The 26144-nt window shown below is 44.7% G+C and overlaps 1 protein-coding gene across 1 annotated transcript in view; it reads right to left on the reverse strand.

Annotated features, from left to right (window-relative positions):
* MFSD2B (MFSD2 lysolipid transporter B, sphingolipid) overlaps positions 1-26144 on the reverse strand; it is a 599687-nt gene that overhangs the window by 292033 nt on the left and 281510 nt on the right. The window contains exons 5-6 of the mRNA XM_069605873.1: positions 3186-3264; positions 1626-1819 (exon numbers count right to left, since the gene is read on the reverse strand). Coding sequence (XP_069461974.1) covers positions 1626-1819; positions 3186-3264 — 273 coding nt within the window. The remainder of the gene's footprint in view (positions 1-1625; positions 1820-3185; positions 3265-26144) is intronic.

A 26144-nucleotide genomic window follows, 5' to 3' on the forward strand; every position in this document is an offset into this window, starting at 1 on the left:
GCATGAGCAGCATACACAGCTCAAACACTGCACACCTTCCACAAGGCACAAAGGAGAAATCAAGCAAGCATTCAGCCTGTGCTTCTAGACTCAGAAATACATTCTTCCTACAAGACACTTCCCATCAAGGAAACAGAAAAATAACACATTTTCAGACTGTATATCCGTCTTCCAACGCGTAAATTCTATCTCCCTCCCCATCTAACACATCTGGACTGAGCACCTTTTGCACTCTTGCCCTTTGACCCATTCTGTGTGACCTGCCAAGCGTCAAACTGTAACCCGAGTCATTTTTAGGGAGAAAATTCTCTTTATGTTCCAATAAATACATACAGTTCTGAATCCATATTGATTTCTTAGTCGATTGATTTTAACCTTAACCTGCAGCTTGCTCCTCCTTGTCTAAACAGGGGTGTTGTATGTCCTCTTCTTGGATGAGTTTGAACGTGTACAATGCACCTTAATGTAATAAATTCCACATCTTGTTCTTGGTGCTGGTCTATGCAGTGAAGCGTCAAAGGACATTTATTAGCTGTTCAGATAGCACAATGAGCTAAGTGCTTGCCCCTGATATCTGTGTGCGGCCTGCTGTGGCAGGTTCGAGTCCCAGCAGAGTCAACTCATCCTTTCATCCTTCCAAGGTCAATACATTGAGTAACACTCTGTGAGATAATAATGTCTTCTGTTATTTCAGCGCTCTGAGACCTATGGGTGTGTAGCGCTATGTAAGAAATACATTACTATTATCTTGATTTTTAATTCTACAAAACAAGTTGCCGTGTTCTTATTTTAAGTGGTCGCACTGTACTACAAATGTAATGTTTAGGACAGATGCATTTTATTACACAGATTGTATATGGAGTTTGAAAGTTGATGAATTGTTTGATATACACGATTTTCAAACTCCATATTGGAATGTTTATGTTGTATTTATTGTCAATTTGCATAAATTGCAAGCTCCAGAGTTGTTAAAGGTTCTTAGAGTTACATGGTAGGCAAGTGTCTTCTATTATTTCCAAAGTCAAGAAACTGGGAGATACTGTTTGCTGAAAACTGGGAGATTACATGAAACTGTCCACAGTATTAGCCAGTTCAGGATCCAAAAGTTAAAAAAGAGCAATCATCTTGAAAATCTAATTCCATATGTCCCAACAGTTGCGTTTTTGTGTTCTAGAAGTTTACTTGTTGTACTATGGTCATTGCCATAGATGACGTTGTTTTTGAGGTGTGACACTGCTTCCGCTGAAAATCCTGTACTAGGAAGCACATTGAAACATGGTGCACACATATTGTCCATCAAAGCATTTAAGTGTACCCAGGCCTCACTTGCTGTCCCCATGTTGCAATGTGAGGAACTATGTTACCTCTCATGACTAATTGTGCTCTATTTAACTACCCTGGTCTAATACAATAAATGAACAAAGCATCAAGTATGCCCTCATTTATAAAACAATAAAAGTGACATGCACAACGAGATGAGGCAATATGTCCATGTTTCACACCTGTGTGCTAAATATACCTGACTTCATCTTGTTGAAGGGTCTCAAAAGTAAATATTGCTTCAAATGAAAGTTGCCTTGCATCAGAAAATATTGCCACGCACAATCTTTGCAAAGTGTACTTACTGCATGAGATTGGAGGTCTGGAAAGTGCAACAGTTCAGTCTGGTTGTGCAGCGGGACAGAGAGGTCTGTGCTGGTCTCTGTGAGATTCTCAGTCACGTTACTTATGATGCAATGATCAGATGTGTGAGCGCTTGCAACAATCTGTCCCTGGAGAGCTGCTCCAATTAGAGTACCGAGCACTTCCATGGTCATTCCTAAATGCAAGCACAAGATTACAGCATACACAGCTTTACCTGAACTTTCGAAGCTAATGTAACAAAAGTGTGCGTGTTTTCATTGTGACCAACCAACCAAGGGGTTCATAAACAATGGGCCACATTACGGGTCTGGCGGTAACCCTGCCGGTGATACCGGCGCTTTGCTGCCAGACCCGAAAATAATTACAGGCGTCTGGCTTGCCGATAACACCGGGGTATTACAACCCCGGCATTCCGGAAAGTCAGGCGCCGGTAATTTGCAATTCCCCATTCTCATACAGGACTCTATGCGAATGGGGAGCACCGACACTGTTATTAACGATGCCGGTGCTTCCGTGACGGTCTGCCTACCGTGGCCGCTGTGCCCGGCAGGGTCAGACCTGCCGGATACAGCGACTCTGGCAGGCAGACCTGTAATATGCCGGTCCGGAAACAACAGTGCCGGTAAACTTACCAGCACCGTTGTTTTCAGACTGGCATAGTTATAATGAGGCCCAATTATGGGGCTGGCGGTAAGACTGCTGGTGATACCAGCGGGTTGCTGCCAGACCCGAAAAAATTACTGGCACCGGGCTTTCCGGTAACACCAGGTTATTACAACCCCGGCGTTCCGGAAAGTCAGGTGCCGGTAATTTGTAATTCCCATAGGACTCTATGGGAATGGGGAACACAGAAGCACCAGCATCGTTATTAAAGTTATTGCTACTGACTGTATTTTACCATATTTTACAGCAGGTGAGAACTGACAATGTAGTATTCATTTCCCTGTGGATGTTGCAGAAACATGCAATACTAACGCCCACTCCCTTGTAACAGCAATGTGTCCCAATGTAATTGACTTCATTAGATTTCCAACTAGAGTCGACATCCATTGTGTCCTTCAGGTCATCACCTGATTTCCATAATTCTAAAGCTGTTTGCCTGTCCTTTTTTTAAACAATATGAGGGTCCAGTTGTTCGTCCTTTCTCAGACCTAGGAAGACGGAAACTAAAAGAGGTGGTTTGTGATCCATCCACAGGAGTGGTTGAGGCTGAGCATATGAAACCAATAGTGCATGTCAGTGAGAGGGGAACTCTTAGAGCTGTGCTTCCCAACTATCGAGCCTGCAACAGGACGTCGCTTCTCCTCGAGTGGAGTAGCTAATTACCAAGACATAAGCAAAGGTTCCACCTCCACAGCTCTACATCAGGCACTTCACACCTTTATAGTTGTAAATATCACACAACTCTTATGATAAGGATCAATGTTCATGAAAACATTGTCATACATTTCTCATGGAATCAAAAATGAATTAGGTAACTCCTCAAACAAAACACCCACTTAAGAAACCATAACCAAACAGGACCCACATATGCGACTCACGGTATGCAGTAGCCGAATCTCGCTCTTTCTGGTCTGTGCTGAGAAACATGGTGAGCGTAGAGTATGGCACATGGAAGCACTACAGGGAAAGAGCAACAAGTAGAGTGTAATAGAAAAACTTGACTTCCGAGACACCATCACATCATGTATTTATTTATTTATTTATTTATTTATTTATTTATGCATTTGTAGAATGTGCAAAACCCTGAGGCATCAAGGCGCTAGTTAAACAAAGGGGAGGGAGCGAGGGTGGGCAGCAGGGAGGGGGGAAGAGGTGGAGGTAGTTAGATTCACATATCACCCCATAAACTAAGGTATACAAGTTTATCTGACGCAAAATCTCTGGTCTCTGTGCTTGTTGGTTTTCTTATTTTTCATAAAAAGTGTAGCAGTGTGTCTGGTGCTGAGGGTGCTGCAGGAGGCTTTCGTCCCTTTCATTGACTTTGGAGGCAGGATATTAATACAAAATCACACTGGCAGCACGGAGCGTGTGTGGTGTGTAGCAGTGTGTCTGGTGCTGAGGGTGCTGCAGGAGGCTCTCTTCCCTTTCATTGACTTTGGAGGCGGGACATTAATACAAAATCACACCAGAAGCACGGAGCGTGCACAGTGTTTAGCAGTGTGTCTGGTATCTCCAGGATCTCCAGGGCCGGCGGGACGGCGGTATGCTGCACCAACTAGCAGCAGCAATGCAGCACTAACATCGGAGCTGGAGCCGTGCAGACCTGGATTACTGCGAGCAGCGAGAAAGAAAAAGAGGATAAGTGGCCTGGAAAACAGGCATTTGGTAGGAATTTCGACCATAAACTGCATTGATTTAATTCTGCACCGGATACTGGCCCTGAGCCTCTACTACACACTCCTTTCCCCCTCTCTAAGTGTTCCGGGTTTCAAAACCTGGGCTGGGAGAAACTAGTTGGGAAAGGAAGTTTAATTCATTCTTAACCCATAAAATGCAGAAACAAAAGCAACACTTCTACGGGCTATGCAGCAACACACAGCGGAAAAGCAAACGAGTGCGCAACCTGACAAATGGAAAAACAGACCCAGCGGACCCCCAGCCCATGCCCAAAGAAAGGGGAAAAGGATCGACTGGGCCTACCAGATGCCACACAACCTAAAATAAGAACTTATTTGGACCTAGCGTGCCCGGAGACACAAGCCGCTCAAAGGAACCTAGCAACAACAGAGACAGAAGGAACCTCAGGTGGCACACAGCCCATTTTAATAAACCTCTCACCAAGTTCCTTTGCCACTGACAATGACGGTTCATTATTGAACCACTGCATTAATCTATGCAGTAATTCAATGGGCATTGGGAAAGGTAATCATGACAATGTAAGTGGAACTGCACTTTCAGCCACGCCTGATTTGGAAAAGTTGATTACGTCTTCTGAATTCACTTCTAGAGATTATGATTCCGACTGTGACAGCCCAATATAAACCTGATTACCAGGGATAAATCAACCCCTGTGAAGAGGTGCCTACTCAATAAAATTCAAAATCTAGAATCTAAAATTGACACCTTGCTCAAATATTGCTGAGGACCAGAGTGGAGCAAAATAACTCATGGAGAAAGTACTGGAAGAAACCAGAGCATTGAGCAGCAATATCTATAATGATACAGAGGCATTCAATGGAGCACAACAAACTGGCTCTTAGGGAAAGGTTCTCCTGGTTACTAAGCAAGGAACTTCCCGAAAAACACAGCAAATCCCAGTAACTGCCTCCCATGGCTCGGAACATATGGCTGCAGCACGCCCCTTCCTACCCCCGTACACTGTGACAATACATATTGATCCCACACAAACTAATGAGACAGAGGGAAATAGGGTGGACACAGTCAGAGTGACGGCGGAGACAGAGGAACAGGCTACCATGGCATTGTCCGTCAAACAATCAATGCTAAACCCTCCACCATCTCCAGGCCTCATAAAACAACTAACAAAGAAGAAAATATCTAGGAGTATATTGCTGATAGCCAAATCCAGGAAAATAAGCCTCAAGCAAGGCCTGTCTAAGCCCACCATAACGCCCTCATTAATCAAGGCTACAGGCTTACATTTGGTCACAAACAAGCTGGGAAATGGTGATGTAAGGAGGGTGATGCTGCAGGGCCCTATGGACAAATGGGTGGTTCCCAGCACTAGTCCTACCAAGTCAACTATCTTGAGCAAGGAAAACAGGATCCAGCCCGCCACAGTAGCTAAAGCTAAGATCGGCAAACAAACCAGGAGACTAGTAACTTACACAAACCCAAATGGCTGCCTGCCAACAGATGAAGGCAGAAGAATCCAAATGCCTGAAGCAGCTAGTAATACTCCTGGAACCTGGCTATCATGGGTGGAAGCCCTACAAAGAGACCAACAAATCAGGGCACCTTGTAAACAACAAATACCTCACGTTACTCCGATACCAGATACATAAAATTTGTGGAACTGTCGCTGACGGCTTGGAGTGCCTATCTTAATAGAAGTTGGCTACTGGAATGACTCCACATTATTCAAGAACTATGCACTGTTACATCAAAAAACATTACCACACTTGCACTCCCATGTTTACACAGTGTTGCAAATTGGTTAATTGTGCCATTTACCAGACCAATTTTAGTGGAATGTATTCTAAGTTATGCACAAGACTTTAAAGATCTAGGATTCAAGCTTGCAGTGTTCCGCCCACTGGTGAGGAGTGAAACATATGGGGGAATAGGGCGGGGCAACAAATACTACATATGGTCAATTAGCTGCAATGGGCTATAGGCTGGATGTGCAAAGAATCGAGGGTTGCTGGTCACCGGTGGGTGGCCATTGTTGAAGCCTTCCTAAGGAACGGGCTATTTCTAAGGAACTGACCCCATTCAAGGTGATCTCCTGGAATACCAGCGGATATAACTCCTTTCACAGCAACACATGTGGTCTTGAGATGATAACAGGGGCCCAGGTATTCCTCTTGCAGGAAACCTGGTTGACCACACCATTTGACTTGGATGGGTACAATGTGGTCTCTAGGTCGGGGATAGCCAGTGTTAAGGGACGCCCAAGGGGTGGCCTTTGTATAGGAGCCAAATCAACATATAAATTAACAGAATTATGCGACACAGCAGGACACAATAATATGATCTGTGCCACACTAACGCAGACCCCATTTGGCTTTGGTTCAATGCTGCTAGTCACACGGTATGATCCCTCTAGTGAGACCTCACAAAGCTTCTGAGGGCTACAGTCATAGAGACGCTGAGGAACTGGTGTAATCTTTACCCCAAAGGCGGGTGTGATTTTAACCCGTGACTTCAATGTAGATTGTACATACTCGGACGAGTCCAGTTTAGGTCCTTGCAAAAGGCAAGCAGCACCGCTTAAGGGAAAGGCCTGGCGGGAATCTCTACTGGAGTTTGACCTACATATGATCAGAATGAGCAGCGGGGAACAGATCCAAACCTGGTCTAATGGTGCACATAGCAGCTGCACAGATTTCATTTTTGTAAACTCTGGTATGTCGAAACACTTACCTGAACTAAATGTCAGCCCCATTGATATAAGCAATCATGCTGCCCTAAGCATAAAATGTCAGCTACCCTTCCATGGGCAAAGGGCATGCCTGCGAGAAAATCCCATTGTAAATTTACAGGGAAATAGACTTCGCTGTCCATACATAACATTGACAAACTCAACTCCAGGTTAAGATTTGATATCATGACAAGCTCAGATTTACTTGAGCAGCATGAATGGGAATTGAAAAATGTGTTAAACAGATATTAAATGAATGCCCAAAACAAATAAGCAGAGGAACACAAAGGGGTAGAAGTGGAGTATTGTTTGACATAGAGATAGCCAAAAGAAAGAAAAGATGAATCGTGAAATAAACAGAAGCAAACATATTTCTTACATTTATAAAGTGCACAAAGCAGCCCTTGGGCATCGCGGCGATAACATCCATCACACACAGGGTAAAAATAACAATCAGAAATACATATGAGAACTGGCTGCGTGAGCATAAATGCAGCGAACACTCTACTAATTGGCGACTCATAGTAAACCTGCTCCGGACTCACGATACTAAGAAGTTCTCGTTTCTCTTGCGCAATTTTAGATCCACAAAAGTCAGCCTGGCGTTGTGTGGTATCTCTGAAGGCAAATGGGCAGCCCATATCAAGAATATGTAGTGGGCCAAAACTACCAGTCAGACGCGCTTGGAAGATGAATCCAAGATGGGGTCCCTAGTGTGGTCACACGTAAGCCAGGCTACTATAGCCTCAATAATTAACAAGTTAAAATCCTCTAGGGTTGAGCAATGACATATTAAAGAAGGACCCACAAAATTGGGCAATACTCTTGAGGGGCCTGTTCTCACATGAATGTCAGACGGGGTGCTTGCCTTCTACATGGTTGGAGTCGATACTTATACCAGTTTACAAGAAGGGAACATCCAAAGACCCCAATAATTATAGACTCCTAGCAATGCAAGGCAGCATCTCTAAGATATTCTCACGGCTGCTTTTGGAGCTACTCACTACATGGAGTGATGCCAACAGCATTGTAGACACCACACAAACAGGATTCAGAAAGGAAAATTGCACAAACTCCTCACTCTTATTTCTGACACATTGCTTAATCATGAATCCAGACGGTACATGTGTTTCGTTGATTATAGCTCAGCTTTTGATTCTGTTGACAGGGAACGACTATGGATCAAACTGAGGGACAGGGGTCTGGATCCATCTGTCCAGTACTTTATAGAGAAGCTACACAGTGAAACTACAGTTAGGGTGAGGATGTCTCAGCGAAGGGACACTTCCTACCAATAGAGGATTGAAGTAGGGTTGTGTACTTGCACCACTACTGTACAACACATATGTTTCAGACTTTGTTAAAACTCTGAAAGTTGCACAGAACTTCCCCTCGCAATACGGTGATGCAAAGATACGTTGCATCACGTACACAGATGACACAGTTATCTTTGGCCAGACCCCAATGGGACTGCAACGTTCACTTGATGCCCTTAAAGAATATGCTGATCTAAATGGTCTTTGCATAAATATTGAAGAGACCATGATTATGGTCATTGGGAAAGGGACACAGCGGGGGGCTACACGCACATGGCACTTGGGTGGACAGCATTTGGAACAAGTCCATGCCTATACATACTTAGGCATGGACATAACCTCCAATGCTAGCAGTACCTGCCGCGCCAATGTGACTATTGCAGCGGCTTGGACTAAGTGGCTATCATTAAAACATGTCACTGACAAAAAAGGGGGAAGGACTACGGAGGCAAAGCTAATGGCCTATAGAGTGTCAGTTGTCCCTGGGATACTGTATGCCTTAGAGACCCTTCCAGAGGAGGGGGTGCAAAGGTTGAATAGGCTGGAGGATAGAGTACTCAGATCGATGATTGGATTACCTACAGCTGTGCCTATGGAAGCCATACGATTGCATTTAAGCCTAAAGTCCATCGTAACACTGTGGAAAATTGCAGTCTATGGGCAATAATACACATTAACTGGCAAAAGAAAGAAAGCCTATTAGGTTTAATGAAACAACATAGTCTGATCTGCATGCGCAGCATAAGTCACAGGGACACAGGGACATGCAAGGACTAGTGCTGAAACACTGTGTGAACATAGGAATGGAAGGACTGCCTGAACCATTGGGTGAAGTATTCGCCCCAGATTTCAAAAGGAAATTGAGGGATTATGATCGCATACAGTCCATCGAACATCTATCCAGCATACGCAAACATGCCCAGTATTCAACCCAGGGAATGAATATAGACGTCCGAAGGGAATACCTAATACAAATACACATGCCTGCACTTGTGCGATTTATACTGAGCCTACGACTGGAAATACTGTCGGAATATTCAAACACAGGGGCATGGTTGGGTATTGACAGCGAGAAGCGCCTGTGAAGAAGCACTGGACACATCACAGCATTTGCTCACACAGTGCAAATCACTTATCAGAGCACACGCAAAGGCTTCTCATGAAATATGCAACAACACATCCAACCAGTTCTGGAGTTCCCTATATGGAGCAGAATCAATGGTAGTGGCGGCAGGAGCTACCACATATGGCTGCTGGTGAAAAAAAGACTGGATATATCAAGTGGGGACCCTGCAGTAGATAGTAGGAACAGAGGAAGCACAGATCCATAATTAATATCAAACAAGAAAGGGCAAACATCATGGGTATATGATTGAAATGACAATGAATTCATTTTAACATTGCACTGTACAATTGAGGATTTGCAGTCCTTCAGTGTTTTATTGTAATGTATAAGAGGCGAATTGCGTATTTATTTAACTGAAGTGAACAAATGTACCGTTTGCATTTTATGACAGAATTGTTTTATTAGGTGATGCTCACTTTTTTCTTTCTTTTTTCTATATACTGTAATGTGACAATATGGTTTAATTTTTAGTGCAAAGGTCAATTTGACCAAAGACACTTAATAAAAAAAATAAAAATAAATAAAGAATGTTCATGCTACACAAAATGCATTAGAAACACAGAGCAATCTGCAGAACAGAAATAGGAACTCACATCAATATAGGAAGCATTTTGACATAATTAAATAATCAACAAACAGCTGAAAACTGAGATTTACTAGGCTTTTGAATTAGCAATAGTGTCTTTTTATGTTTATCATATACAACAGGCAAGGGATTTGTTAAGTACAAGATCTCAAAACACACCCTGATTAACAAACCATGGGCCTCATCACGAGTTTGGCAGTAATCTGGCAGTAAATCACACAACCAGTCACTGCTACCACCGCACAGGCCTGTGGCATTACCACAAGATCACGAGTGGTGGGTCAGTGGTGTAAGTCACCAATTTTAGTGTCCATAGGACTCCCTGGGGGTGTTCAATTGATTTACCTTGAGCTGTAATTCTGTGCGGTAAATCTGATGAGTTTGAGGGTAAGTCCGCCACTTTACAGCCATAACCTGTAGTATGGTGTGGCAGTGATAAATTGGAAAAGTAGCAGTAAAACAATTACAGCAACTTTACAGCCATTTTTGCTGCACCGCCATACTTATAATGAGGCCTATTTGTGTTCTCTGCATATGTATGGTCGAAATTCATACTTATGCAGAAGAGACACGGTGGGAGGCTGTCCTTCGGCAGTGCAGATCAAGCATCCGCTGCACTACTTGTCACCCACATCTGTAATAACAGTCCACACACACTGCACCATTTGCCATGATACAAAGACCCTTTGTCTCAGCTAGCAGACTACCACAAGTCTATTTCTTTTTTCCCCATTACTAATGTGCATAAAGACAAACTTTCACCATATTGAGGCGCTAGACACAAACCGCACTGCTAACGTGCAAGGTTTTGGCCACACCCAACATGTTGCAATATTCACATTCAGAGCTGAGCAGGTACTCAGTGCCACTCCCAAGATGGCACTGAACTCATAGTGATGTAAAGTGATATAACATGCTGTGCTTGAAGATATGTGTGCTTTGCGATCGCAATCATCCTGAAGGCTTCGTAGTCAGGGGGATATGCTACTGCATGTGCAATGAAGTTGGGAAGTTGGAGGTAGTGTGTAGAGGGATCAAAGTGCCCAAGTTCAAAACGCAATGAAAAAAAACTTTTTTTTACAGTTAATATGGCTACTTTTATGATTAATTGTATTGTGGTTTATTTTTTTCTAGAAGCAATTCGACTCACGGCTTGCTAGTCAAAGAGATCTGTCTGTGCACTCATGGGCTCCAGGTCATTCATCCCCAGATCAAAAATATCTTCCCCTACAGTCATTGTACCATTTCATTACTTTAGGACTAAATACCACATCATCTCGTTGAGAATACATTCTTTGTGCGACGTAGGTGCGACATTGAATAGTAACATATGTTATGCTGATGTTTGCATGCTCGACTTGATTGCTTCAAAACAAACATCTCATAAAGAGACTCCTGGCTTATTTAGATCCTCACCTAATCACAATAAGGTCTCTGACAGTAAACAAAAGGAAGGCTCCTCTCAAGGTACAGCTGAAAAGTACTATTTGCTCTCACTGGTATGAACAAATGAGGTCAAAATCAGTCCATTCAATCTGGTAAATTGGGGACCAGTGGCTACCAGAAAACATCTAAACCTACAATATTGAACCAACAAACCAACCAACAAAGGCAGGAACAAGGAAATGTAATTTTGATGTATTCTACTCTTCATCTAACACTACGGCTTCAACCCTTGTAGTTGTCTTGTGCCGAGTGCCAAAGCTAAGCTGAAACAACAATTTCCCTAATTTTGAAGGTGACTCATTCTAATAATAAAATTGGCCTCACCCTTGAACCTGGACACCATACTGTAATGGCTAGGTGAGTGGGCGGCTTGGGAAAGGTCAGAAACATCTTCATGAGGACTATGTGGTGGTTGCCTGTAGGCACCAGCACATTGTACATGGTAGGTTGAGGTTGTCTTCACTAAATAATGAACTTGGTGGAATTAGAGTTCTACCATTGGCCTTCCTTTATAAACCTTCACCCAAGACTGATGGATATGACCTATGGAAGGCATACAGGGCTTTTAATGTCCATACCAACTCCAACTCTATTAATTCTTTGGATTGTCACCATCGCTTTCAGCAGGGATATTTTATGAACACTAGAAGTGGAGGATTGAGCTTAGTAACTGTTTTGGGCTTCTTATTCACCTTGATTTTGTGGATTGACTTATTTCCAGTGCTTGTAAGGGAACTACAAATGCTTCAAAAAACATGGTGCCCTTTATGGCTCTACTTTGCCCAGAGAGCCAAATGGCTCTTTTGAGGCAACAGATTGTCAATCGGCACCTGTTGAAGTGGGTTGCTATAATAATGATATACCAAAGAAGCCTAATCCAGAGACCTGGTCCTTGTTATATTTAAACATTCCTGGCCTTAAATTAAAGTAAATGGACAATGGCTGGTGTGAATTTATAAATAACTTTGATAACATATTTTTTCTAGCAACTTGGACTCTCAATCTGATTGTACGTCCAGGTTATGTTAATTTCTTCACCCCAGCAATTTTATTGGTAAGAGGAAGATCGAAGAGTGGATTACCAATATGCATTGCTACTGGTCCCCCATTAACTGCTGACATACATCCCTGTAGTATACCTGAAGTCCAAATGTTGATTATTCAATCTAAAGGGACTGTTATTGCTGTTCTAATACATGCATGTAAGTGTTGGGAACGATCTAAATCCAAACCACAGGCCTTCTGTATAGTGTCAGATGAACTGGCTAAGATTGTGGATGAGGCATGTCTATGCAACTATACGACCTGTTTTGTTTGTATTGGTGGGGATTTTAATGAAATAATTGGGTTTTCTGCTTTAGATCACAGGCTAGATTGTTCTGAATATGAGGTTTGGGGAGTTCATGATCATATTTGTTCAAAGGACTTCATATGACTAATACACAAGGATAATTTTAAATAAGCTTCCAGTCCAAAATGGGTTTTGCATAATAAATGGGTATACAATATCGGATACTCCATGTAGGGGTACTTGTAGGAGCACCCAGGGCCCGACTGATTATGTTTTGTGAGGAACTGTGATTGGTAGGGGGTTTGGGATATGAACATTATTAAGAGGCCAGCAAGTAGTCATCAACCTTTATAGTTATAGTTTGCAATAGAAACTACGTCAATCTTATGTGCTTATTCCCTTGCACAGATACTAATTCTTTTAATTATTCACTTGTGAAGAAGGGGGGTACTTTTCTTGATTGTTGGCTACGATTGAAAGCAGATGGCACAGATGTTGTTAATTGTTTAGATTCATGTAATGGTGTAGTTACTAATCTTTTATTTACTAAGTCACATGTAGGGGTGTCAAAAGGTAGACATGCATGGTTTAACCAAGAGTGTAGGAAAGCCAAACAGGCGCCAGTTTACAATCTTGTCTTCTGACGACTCACAGCAAAGTGAGATCATAAGGGCACACATGATTGGCAAGACAGCAGTTAAGGAAGCCAAGGGGCAGTATGCAGCACAGAAATGGGCCCTGTTACAATATTTGTGTGCCCCAGGAAATACAAAAACATTCTACAAGTTGATAGCTAATGGTAGTTCTGATACTGCATCGACTTAAATTACTGTAGGCACAATCTCTGACCACCCATGCCTTGATTACTTTAGTGGAATCTATGTATTAGCTCCAGGATTCCAGGACTCTGAGATTTCATCTTATTTTTCTGTGCTATGTTTAACAGTTCCATTAGATATGAAGGATGTTATGGTAATTATATCAATAGAAAACTCTCTGTATCTCTATAAATCTCTCCCCGAACTCTGGACTCCCCTTTCAATAAAACAATTCACGTTGTGATTACCGCCAGACTGGTACCAAGGTCTTGGGTTAAAAGTACAACTGCTCCCATTTTTAAAAAGTGAAACAAACATCCCCCGCAGTGCTATAGGGCAATTTCATTAACCAACATATCATTGGAATTTCTAGGGACTGCACTAAAACATAGATTATTTTAATAAATAGAGTCTGGAAATATAATGAAAAACACTCAGCTGGGTTTCAAAACTGTGGTTGGCACTTCGGATCAGTGCTTAAAGCTAGCAATGATTATGGGAAAATATATTGAGGCAGGATATGGCTCTCTCTAAATGTTCTTTATGGATCTTTCTATGGCCTTCGACAGAGTATGCCGCACATGTCTTTGGTCTACCCTAATTAATTTAGGTATTGAACCAGGCCTATTCAATCTGATCATGCAACTTCACACTAACAATACTGCTACCATATTAGTTGGCCCGAATGGGGAAAGTACCAAGCTGTTTAATATCTCTAAAGGGGTTAAAGAAGGGTGTGTGATGGTGCCTTTACTTTTTAATCTGTACATCAATTAGCTTAATAAAGCTCTTTCAAGAACAATCGATGTGCCACATATGAAGGAGGTTTTCATTCCTTCTTTGATGTACATGGACAACACTGTGTTGGTTGCTAAAATGATGGTTGGCTATAGAATTTTAATAACGGAAAGTGGAATGCTTATAAATTAGTCTAAATCTAATATTCTAATCATTCCAGAGAGTAAGGCTTCTAAATATAGTTTGTTTTCTCAATGATACCGAATTGGTTAAGGTAGCTGGTATTGACTACTTAGGTATCTGCTTTGCAAACAATTGTTGTTGGAATAGTCACGTTGTTAAGACCGCTGCACTTTCTACTCAATCAAATAAGGGCGTCTTAAATTTCTATGTGAACCAAGATAGTCAATCTGTAGTGCAAGCATTACAAGTGTTTAAAGCAAAGACATGTGGTATTGTCCGCTATTCGGCTGGTGTCTGGGGTCATACAAGTTTAAAATTATAGACACGATGGAAGTCACATTTCTGAAGTCTTCACTCCACAGGTAAATAATTGATTTATAATTAACTAAATATGAGACAAACTTCCTTCTATATAGCAATGGACCCTGTTTTGTTTTGGCCAACCATTTGGAGGAATGACAAAGCCACTGTCATGATGCCTACCTCCAAGGAGCCAGGTCCGACCCAGCAACCCCAGAGGCAGGCATCATTTCCCCCAGGAGAGTGCCAGCGGGCCCAAGCTGGGGCCCTTTGGACACAGTCCTGGCGCCTTAGGCGCCAGGCTCATGTTGGACCCCTGTCCTGGCGCCTTAGGCGCCAGGCTCATAAAGCTAGACATGTGTTCAAGTGTTTTAATGTGCACTTACCTGATGCAGACCATGCTGCTACATCCAGGCCCTCTTGAGGCCTGAATGGAACTACTTTACCTATGGGACTACTTTCCCTGGGTGTGGTCGGGGAAGGATACATACCTGATGGGTGGAAGGATACATTCCTGGAACTTCTTCCAAAGCTATTTAAACCACACCCGATCAGCAACTCACGCTTCGCGTTGTTCTGCTCCTCGCAGCTGGACGCTCACCGTGTCAGCTCCTGCTTCTGGACTTCAGCCACGCCTGTCAGCATTATGGGTCACCTGCTAAGAGAGAATTGGAGAGAAAGAAGACCTTACCTGCTAAAGCAGCATCACGGAGACATCACACCGACAATCCTGAAAGGGAAGACATCATTTTAAAAGCATTTTGCTTCGATCGCTGCAGCGCTGCATTTCACTCACCTTTCCTGGGCACCTCCATCTTCAGCAGCGATCATCCAGATCCGCAGCCATTTCCCAGAGCCTAGAGAGAAAAAGACAAGAACACAAGGTGAGAGAAGGAAGTGAATAGGAAAAGCTCAGTTTCCTTCTAAGACTTACCTGTTGGGTAATTCCCATTTCATTTCGGGTCCTGCCGCTTCCTGGCATTCCGGACCCCGGCCCCTATGGGGAAAAAAGACAAAGACATTGAATGAGCGAATGCAAAGACATTACCCGAACGCTCATCCAGAACTTACCTGTTATTTACTGGAACTGCACGTTTCACTTCGGGTCGGCGCCATATCTCCGGCATTCCGAACCCCGGCCCCTAAGGGGAAAAAGACATAAGCGTTAGCGCTTGCTGCAATAAGACAATGAACATTATTATTAAGCTTGAACTTTTGAACTTGCTACAGAACTCTTACAGCGCCTTATCTGAATAGTCAAGCTTATTTGAACTCCCATCAAACCTCGATCCAGTGAAGTAACTGGGTTTCAACGCGCCCCTGCATCAGAAGCAGGATGGAGAGCTCATCCTTCCTGACCCTAAGGTGAGACTTCACGGGGAATCGAGGAAGGGTATCGTGGAGGGTTGGAAGGGAGTGGGAGGCTTGAGCATTATTCCGTCAGTAGGTAATACTCCCTTTTTTACGCACAGGGGAATATTCCTGCGAGCCAGTGAGTCCATCTTCAGAGTCCTGCGCTTCACCATTGAAGAAGCATCAGCACTCGAAGCCAGACCTGCGCCTCCGTGGGAGTCAGGTGAGCGTGACAGAACGCAAAGCCTACCCACAATTTCCCACCCGGGCGCTATGGAGACTTCCGAGACAGATCAGCTGGCCCAGCTTTTGGGGGAATTACGGGCAGAAGTGCACTCAGCCCGCCAGGAGACTAACGCTCTCAAAAGAGAACTGATCCTATCCAAGGAAAGAACAGATGACCTGGCCAAAAGGTTATTGCAGGCCCAGGCAGGGCACACTCCTTTACCTAATTCCGGAGGTACTTCCACATCAATGGGTTTGAATAACCCGGTACAAATCAATCTACCTGAACACATGCCTTTGGCCCCGCCAGAACGTTTTGCGGGGGATCCCAAGAAATATGCCGTCTTTATGAACCAATATCGTTTACACTTTCTATGCAGACCCGGGGCCTTCCCTAACGATCAGACCAAGGTAGCCTTTATACTATCTTACCTCAGTGGCAGTGCTGCCGATTGGTCTATTCCATTGGTAAATCAGGATGATCCCATTCTCCAGAATTTTCAGGGTTTCCAGGCCAGCATGGAAAGATTGTTTGCGCGACACTCTCAAGGACAGGCCCTTGATAACGAACTGCTATCCTTACGACAAGGTAATCAGGATCTCCTGTCCTACGTTGCCACCTTTAATAGACTGGTTGTGGAAACTGGATGGCCAGAAAACAAAAGGATCACATTGTTTCATCGAGGCCTGCGCGGAGAGCTTAAGGATGTTCTAGCTCAGATAGTAGATCCACCCCAGGTCTGCGCAGACTACATAGACTTGGTGGTTCAACTTGATCACAGACTTCAAAACAGAAAAGCAGATCGGTTCAAGTACGAAACCCGAGTACCGATCAAAACCCACGCTAACTCCAAGAGTACCGACGTATCCGAACCTATGCAAATCGGCGGTGTTAAAGGACCATTAACGCAGAAGGAACGAGAGAGAAGGCGGCAAAAGCAACTTTGCCTGTATTGCGGGACTTCCGGTCACTTTCTTCGAAATTGTCCGGTTAAACCACCTAAGAAGGTGGTTGGAGCCACTGATAACGATTTATTGACACCTGATTCGGGAAACGACCTAGCCCGACAAGCGTAGGGGTCTGCTTGCCGAGCTTGAAAACAAACTCTTTGACCTCGCATTTTGTCATGCCAATGGTGCTCGTGGACCCAAAACAGCCTCAGCTGTTGCATGCTATAAAAGCATACATCGACAGAGGAGCTATTGGAAATTACATAGACCGTGAATTGGCTTCCAGGATTAAGATCCCTCTCCGCCCGAAAGTAACCCAAGATGTCATTACTACAGTAGATGGAACCGAAATAGCCTCAGGGCCTGTAACGCATTCCACTGTTGAAATGACACTGGTGGGTCAGGATGGACATCGGGAAGCAATCGTGTTTGATGTGATCAAGGCCCCACAATTTCAAGTAATTCTTGGAATTCCTTGGTTAGAAACACATAATCCCAGAATTGACTGGTGAGCAAAGAAGATAAGTTTTCCTGATTGTGAACCAACTTGTTACCCAAGAAATCCAGTTATGGGTCTAGCCTCAGCAACTTCCACCCCTGTACAGCTACCGTCAGAATACCAAGAATTCCAAGACGTTTTTCAGAAGGAACAGGCTAACACGTTACCTCCCCATCGGTCTTATGATTGCCAAATCGATCTGGTACCCAATGCTCAACTACCTTGTAGTAGGATTTATGCTCTTACGGAACCTGAGAACCTACATTTGCGTCAGTATTTAGATCAGTACCTAGCCAATGGTTTTATTCGGCCGTCCAAGTCTCCTGTCTCCTCAGCTCTGTTCTTCGTGCCGAAAAAGGAGGGCGACCTTAGAACATGTATAGACTATCGCGCCCTAAATCAAATAACGATTAAGAATCGTTACCCTCTGCCCCTGATCCCTGAGCTTATCGACCAGGTGAAAGACGCTTGTGTGTACACCAAGTTAGATCTCCGAGGAGCTTATCACCTGGTGCGTATAAAAGAAGGCGACGAATGGAAGACTGCATTCCGCACCAAATTTGGGCTCTTCGAATATCAGGTGATGCCCTTCGGTTTGTGCAATGCACCTGCCGCCTTTCAGAACTTTATGAATGATGTTCTTCGGGAACTTATCGACGTCTGTGTCATTGTTTATATTGACGACATCCTGGTGTACTCTTCTTCAGAATCCGATCACAGAAAACATGTTAGGGCAGTTCTTGAGAAATTGCGCCAGCACAGATTATTTGCAAAGCTCGAAAAATGCGTTTTTCATACCACAGAAGTGGAGTTTCTCGGATTCATCCTGACACCTCAAGGAGTCCGAATGGACTCGCGAAAGGTGGACGCCATCCTCAAATGGCCATCTCCTAGCTCGGTGAAGGGAGTTCAGAGCATGCTCGGCTTCGCCAATTTCTATCGAAGATTCATCCCGGAATTTTCCCGAACAGTCCAACCCATCACAGCTCTCCTAAAGAAAAACAAACGCTTTGAATGGGCTCTTGAGGCCGAACAAGCCTTTCAGGACCTGAAAACCAAATTCACCTCTGCACCTATATTGAAGCACCCGCACCCAGATCTCCCTTACATTGTGGAAACCGACGCATTCAGTTCGGCCATGGGAGCTGTCCTGTCGCAAAGAGACCCAGAAACTAACCAACTACACCCTGTGGCCTTTTGGTCCAGGAAATTTTCTCCTCCTGAAATCAACTACGCAATTACCGACAAAGAGTTACTGGCTATTAAATCTGCTTTCAAGGCTCGGCGTCACTACCTTCTCGGGGCAAGACACACCATCACCGTAATTACGGACCACAGAAATTTACAGTATTTAAAGACGGCCAAAGCTCAATCTTCACGACAACTCCGATGGGCTCTATTCTTTGCGGAATTTGATTTTGTAATTACCTATCGCCCTGGCTGCAAGAATGGTAAAGCGGACGCCTTATCCCGGATTGGCATGGAAGAACCCAATTCGAGTTTAGAACCTGTGCCAATCATACCTGAACAAAGAATCTTAGGCCTAACTTCATTGCAAACTATTGAGGACATCCAAACGCAAGTAAACCAACTTCTAGACTCTTCAGCCTTACTGGAATGGAGTCAAAAGGGTCCTCATTACACCGTTAAGGATGACTTACCCCACTTCCAGGAGCAGTTGTTTCTGCCTAGTAAAGAATTGCAAGAACTTGTTATTGCCCATCATCATGAATCATTAATGGAAGGACACCCTGGTATCGCTAAAACGGAGGAAAAAATCAAACGCCACTTCTGGTGGCCTTCTTGGAGAAAAGACATAAAGTCTTTTGTATTGTCTTGCGGAATTTGCGCCCAAAACAAGGGTCAAAAGAAAAGGCCAGCCGGCCTACTTCAACCCTTGGACATTCCACCGGCACCATGGCACACCTTGTCAATGGACTTTATAACTGACCTGCCTCCTTGTGCTGGTTGCAACACTATCCTTGTAATTGTGGATCTATTCTCCAAAATGGCCCACTTTATCCCTTTAAAAGGTTTGCCTTCAGCTTCCACCTTGGCCAAGGAATTTCTGGAGAATATAGTTCGCATACATGGTTTCCCTTCCATATTAGTCTCGGATCGTGGAAGTCAATTTATCTCCCAACTAGCACAAATAGATGTGCGGCTATCCACCAGCCACCACCCCCAGACCGACGGACAAACCGAGAGAACCAATCAGACTCTCGAGCAATATCTTCGGTGCATGTTACACCAATCGGAGTTAAATTGGAAAGACATCCTTTGAATCGCAGAATATGCTTACAACAATTCAGTGCATTCTGGAACCGGACAAACTCCTTTTTATACTTTGTATGGTCACCATCCTCGGACCTCTGATCTAGATCCACCTCTGACCCTGGAAATGCCCGCAGTAAATCATCTGCATTCCACAATAACCCGAGCCTTCAAAGAAGCTGCAATTCATTTACAGCAAGCCAAGAAAAAGTATAAAGAAAACGCTGATTTGCACCGAAGAAAAACTCCTCCTTACCAAGTAGGAGATCAGGTATGGCTAGCAACGAAACATTTACCCCTCAAGGGCCCGCGAACCTTCAATCCCAGATTCATAGGGCCTTATCCCATCAAGGCTATAATCAATCCCGTGGCCTTTAAACTGGATTTACCGTCTAACATGCGTATTCATCCAGTTTTTCATGCATCACTTTTGAAGCCAGTACAACCAGGGACCCGACTGTCCAAGCCTCCAGACCCAGTTCAAATTGAAGGGGAATTAGAATTCGAAGTTAAAGACATTTTAGACTCCAAGGTGTTAAAGTCCAAACTCTTCTATCTTGTTAACTGGAAGGGATATGGACCCCAGGAGAGATCGTGGGAGCCTAGTAACCATGTTCACGCACCTCGATTAATACAAAGGTTCCACTGGCGATTTCCGAACAAGCCAAAACCCCCGGAGGGAACAACCTTGGGAGGGGCCTTGAGGGGGGGTACTGTCATGATGCCTACCTCCAAGGAGCCAGGTCCGACCCAGCAACCCCAGAGGCAGGCATCATTTCCCCCAGGGAAGTGCCAGCGGGCCCTAGCTGGGGCCCTTTGGACACAGTCCTGGCGCCTTAGGCGCCAGGCTCATGTTGGACCCCTGTCCTGGCGCCTTAGGCGCCAGGCTCATAAAGCTAGACATGTGTTCAAGTGTTTTAATGTGCACTTACCTGATGCAGACCATGCTGCTACATCCAGGCCCTCTTGAGGCCTGAATGGAACTACTTTACCTATGGGACTACTTTCCCTGGGTGTGGTCGGGGAAGGATACATACCTGATGGGTGGAAGGATACATTCCTGGAACTTCTTCCAAAGCTATTTAAACCACACCCGATCAGCAACTCACGCTTCGCGTTGTTCTGCTCCTCGCAGCTGGACGCTCACCGTGTCAGCTCCTGCTTCTGGACTTCAGCCACGCCTGTCAGCATCCTGGGTCACCTGCTAAGAGAGAATTGGAGAGAAAGAAGACCTTACCTGCTAAAGCAGCATCACGGAGACATCACACCGACAATCCTGAAAGGGAAGACATCATTTTAAAAGCATTTTGCTTCGATCGCTGCAGCGCTGCATTTCACTCACCTTTCCTGGGCACCTCCATCTTCAGCAGCGATCATCCAGATCCGCAGCCATTTCCCAGAGCCTAGAGAGAAAAAGACAAGAACACAAGGTGAGAGAAGGAAGGGAATAGGAAAAGCTCAGTTTCCTTCTAAGACTTACCTGTTGGGTAATTCCCATTTCATTTCGGGTCCTGCCGCTTCCTGGCATTCCGGACCCCGGCCCCTATGGGGAAAAAAGACAAAGACATTGAATGAGCGAATGCAAAGACATTACCCGAACGCTCATCCAGAACTTACCTGTCATTTACTGGAACTGCACGTTTCACTTCGGGTCGGCGCCATATCTCCGGCATTCCGAACCCCGGCCCCTAAGGGGAAAAAGACATAAGCGTTAGCGCTTGCTGCAATAAGACAATGAACATTATTATTAAGCTTGAACTTTTGAACTTGCTACAGAACTCTTACAGCGCCTTACCTGAATAGTCAAGCTTATTTGAACTCCCATCAAACCTCGATCCAGTGAAGTAACTGGGTTTCAACGCGCCCCTGCATCAGAAGCAGGATGGAGAGCTCATCCTTCCTGACCCTAAGGTGAGACTTCACGGGGAATCGAGGAAGGGTATCGTGGAGGGTTGGAAGGGAGTGGGAGGCTTGAGCATTATTCCGTCAGTAGGTAATACTCCCTTTTCACGCACAGGGGAATATTCCTGCGAGCCAGTTAGTCCATCTTCAGAGTCCTGCGCTTCACCATTGAAGAAGCATCACCACTCGAAGCCAGACCTGCGCCTCCGTGGGAATCAGGTGAGCGTGACAGCCACACTATCACATAGGTTTCTACAGGATATTAAAGGTCTGGATGGGTGGAAGAGGATTAAGTGGCTGCGTTATGTGGAACAAGACACTGAAGAATTTAGATTTTGCAGAGTTGTTTAAGGATGTTTCTCTGATAAAAGCCGACACAACGGGAATGGTATTCCCGAAAGGCACAGGAAGTTGACAATGATAATTTTTTATGCTATGAAAAAGGAGTCTTTTAGATCTTATACTTCATATGCTAATGTTGTTTTATTGGAAAATGTGTATCTTTTTAATGTTCAGACCTACAAGGCTAGGATTTTAATTACGAAAATTAGATTTTATCAGTTACCACTATATGAGAATAGAATGAAATGTGACATTGAGCTACTTTCAGCGTGTGATAATTACTCTAGAGAAACCACAATGCATTTTACATTCCTTTGTACTCAGTATGCTCTGCGGAGATGACATTTTCATTTACCCCTTCTACGTACTTTAAGCAACGTCAACCATCCTTTTTCTATGTGATGATGACACACGATCCTCAGGCTTGCTTGTCGCTTGGAACGTATCTAGTTCAAGCCATGGATATTAGATGGGAAATGTTATATTCTAGTACTTCTTAAATCTTGCATATTTGATTTCATTTATTTTATATTTATTCTGTGCTTAATGTGTATGGCATTGCTATGTATGATTAATGTATTTTATTCAAAGTGAACATTGATTGATTGATTGATTGATTGAATGATTGAATTTAAGGTGATTCCCTTTCTTCTTTTGGCTCTGGGAGTTAGTGTATATCCAGCTCGAGCAAAACATAAACATCAGAAACAAGAGACTCAGGGGGTGGACTCCCCAATGTCCACTAACTGCATAAAAACATCATTAAGAAAGCTAAAATCACTAGAGACTTGTTTTGTGGACTCAAACGGCAAGATATTGAGAAACATTTATTTTTTTCTTGGAATTTTCCATTTGGAATTGTCGCGAGTCAGAAGAAGGACGCAGACTCTTAGAGGACATTTTAAAGCTGTGTTTATTAAAGAAGAATATGGCCTAACCTTCCCTATTGCTATGGGGTGTTCCCTGCCTAATAAACTAAGGTGCTTGTCAGTCATCTGCGAATGTCCAAATGAATCTGCCCACAGTCCAAAACAACCCTAACTTACCCTACCACTATTCTAACAACTAAAGACAGGAGAATTACTCCTTTCTCTTGGGCTTTACTTCTTGCAAACTTCTTCTTGAATCTTCTTAATAGGTGATTTTTAACTAGTCTTTTGTGACCTCCTTAATCAATTTGTGTAACTCTTTCCGGACTTTATCATACTTTCGTTCCTTCCCAAAAGGTGGTGCCTTTCACCTTGTACATGTATCTTGTTCTGTAATAATGATTTTTGTGGGGTTGTTGTTCCCCTTTCCTTTTACAATAACGGGGTATTGTTTCCTCTTCCCAGGGTAGTGATTTCCAACCTTTACAACTCTGTTTCTTGAGATTCTCTTCTCCTCTCATCTGCTTACTTCATAATCTTCTTTCTCTGTATAATCTCTGTCTTTGGACATATATGTTAGGCCACCTTTCTCCCCAGGCCGTTTGCCATGTAGATTTAGTTTCTCTCTTAAACCTCAGTTGCGGAAGACGAGATTGCTCATCCTCCACAGTGCTTTCGCAGTGCGGAGAACAAGCAATCTCGTCCTTTTTATTACTTAGCTTAGAGGGGGGCGGCATATCACCCCCCTGGAGGAGCGCCAATGCTCTTGAACTCCAGGCTATGAAGGAGAAGACTTGCCTGGGGGTCGGAGGCCGGCCGTGATGATGTCAGTGCATGCTACGTTCGTTGACGTCACACAGAAGTGATATTCACATGCTGAAGCCTTTTGACTTCAGCATGTAAATAAAGCAGACACGGGTTTACATGCTGCTCAGGCAGTATTTGCCAGATTTGCTTGGGGGAGGACTTTTTCCAAAAAGCCCTCCCACAAGTAGATTGCTGGTCGAGGATTGTTCTGTCCTCGACCAGCAATCATCATTGGACCACCAGGGAATTGATTTTGGGGATGGGGTACCCCACAGGCAAAACCGCTCCTCATCCCCACCCTGAACTTTGCCACAAAGTTGGCAAAATGTTGTTTTGCCTTCTTTGGGGGGGGAGTGGTGTTGTTTTCTACCGTTTGCCCCAAGCGAAGGCAAATCAACCTACCACTATTATAGTGGCACATTTGGGGGCATCAAGAGGATGGCCCTGGTCCTGTGGGCCAGATCCCCCACCCCAAGAATCCCCCCAAAGGGGGGCAGATCCTTCCTGCTTCCCTGGTGGGGCAACACTGAGGGTATGTCCCCATTTCGATACCCCTGGGATGCAGCAAGGACCACTAGGCCACCAGAGAAATGATTATGGGGTGGGGCCAACCAGCCCCTCACCTCCCACACCACACCCACCCTGAAAATTGCCACAAAGGTGCCAAAATGTTGTTTTGCCTTCTTTGTGGCCAGATGAGTGCTGTTATGCACCGATTTGCCCCAAAGGAAGGCAAAACAACATTCAACTAGATATAGAGTGGCAAACATGAGGCCTCAGGGGCTAGCTCTATGCCTGTGAGCCAGCCCTCCCACAAATCCCTCTTAGGAGGTGCACATCCTTGGTGCTTCCATGGGCGGCACAATTGGGGTTCAGGAACCATTTTGCCACCCCTGGAAAGAAGCAATGACCACTAGGCCACCAGGGATTCATTTTGGTGGATAGGGGGGAGCATATAAGCGTCCCTCTCCCCCTCTGGACCCAAAATGAATGGGGCAGGCATGGCTGGGACTGGGGGCAGACCTAAGTGTCGAATGATGTGTGTGCCCTGAATGTAAGATGATGACTGATTTGCATAAAAACAAAGTGAATTTTGGGAATATAAGAATGACCGCCAATTTGTCAAACATGTCTGTGCTAGTAATGCAAACGTTCATTCATTCTGAGCATGCAATTCAGACTTAGTATGGTGCTCATTTCCTCTGTCAAAATAGTCACCCTGACAAAAGGTGTGCAAAACATGAGACATATATACAGCATGGACAGTTTCATAGTTTGAGCTTGGGCTGTTGAGCAAAGCCCGACTTTCAGACGCAGTCAGTGAATTCCTTGTATATCACGGCTCAGCTGCATTCATAGAGACACTGTGCCTGTGTCTCTGTGTGCAGCTGAGTTGTGAGATACAACAGAGTGCCATAACCCCTCCCCCCTGACCCAAGGTGAGGAAGCTCTTTGCCGCTCATGGTGAGACTCGTGACAGTTTCCTGAACGCTGTGTCTCAGACACAGTGTTCATTAGACTCACGGCAGTCAGTGGCGGAGAGCTTTGTCAACTTGGGAGAGGGTCTTGGTTGTCGGGTCTACATGGAACGGAGCTCCTGCAAAACAGTTTGGTCGGAGCGCAGTTCCATCATGTTCTGACACAAATCCTCCCCTGTTCATTGGTTGTGTATTCCAGTGTGCTAGTACACAATTTCAGGGTCAGCCTATGAAATATCCACCATGCCGGCAGAACATTGCTGCTCCACTTGGGGGCCAATTTGGGGGTATTTTCCACCATTTGACCCCCCCCCGGGGAGCAGCAATGGACACTAGAACTGCCAGGATTCCTTTTAGGGGAGGGGCACTTAGCATATAAGCAGCCCTCTCCCCCCCTGGACCCAAAAGAGATGGGGCATGCAGTGTTTTCCCTCCTTGGGGACAGATCGGCAGGTTGCTGCTGATATGCCCTTAGGGTGGTTAACATTTTATATGTAATTTCTTTTTGTTGGTGCATGGGTAGTGCTGGCAATGGACATAATTTAGTGGGGGAACTCCGCCATCCCCCGGCCCCCTCTCCTAGATGGACCAAGTGTGCCAAATCGATCCTGTGGAGTGTGGGGAGGCAGATGGACAGGACGCCCTGCCCTTGTGTGCAAGTCGACTGAGGGTCTCTTGTTGACTAGGCACCCTGCTGCCTGGGAATAAAACCTGGCCGCTCAGAAGAGCGCCCCCAGCAGGCCAAGCTGTGCTGGAGCATCGCGTGGGACACAGTCCTTGGCCGGCAGGGGAAGGTGCAGTGGTTTTGCCAGGGAGCTCAGTTGGGGCAGCGAGAACCTAGTGGAGCGCAGACAGGACCTATACACACAGTCTACAGTAATCCGGGGGAAGGTGACTATGCTTTCTTGGAATCTGTGTACCCTGGGTGACAGAGTGGGAGATCTGGGCA

The sequence above is a fragment of the Ambystoma mexicanum genome, chromosome 4p (assembly GCF_040938575.1).
Source record: "Ambystoma mexicanum isolate Mex_15411 chromosome 4p, UKY_AmexF1_1, whole genome shotgun sequence".
NCBI classification, from domain to species: Eukaryota; Metazoa; Chordata; class Amphibia; order Caudata; family Ambystomatidae; genus Ambystoma; species Ambystoma mexicanum.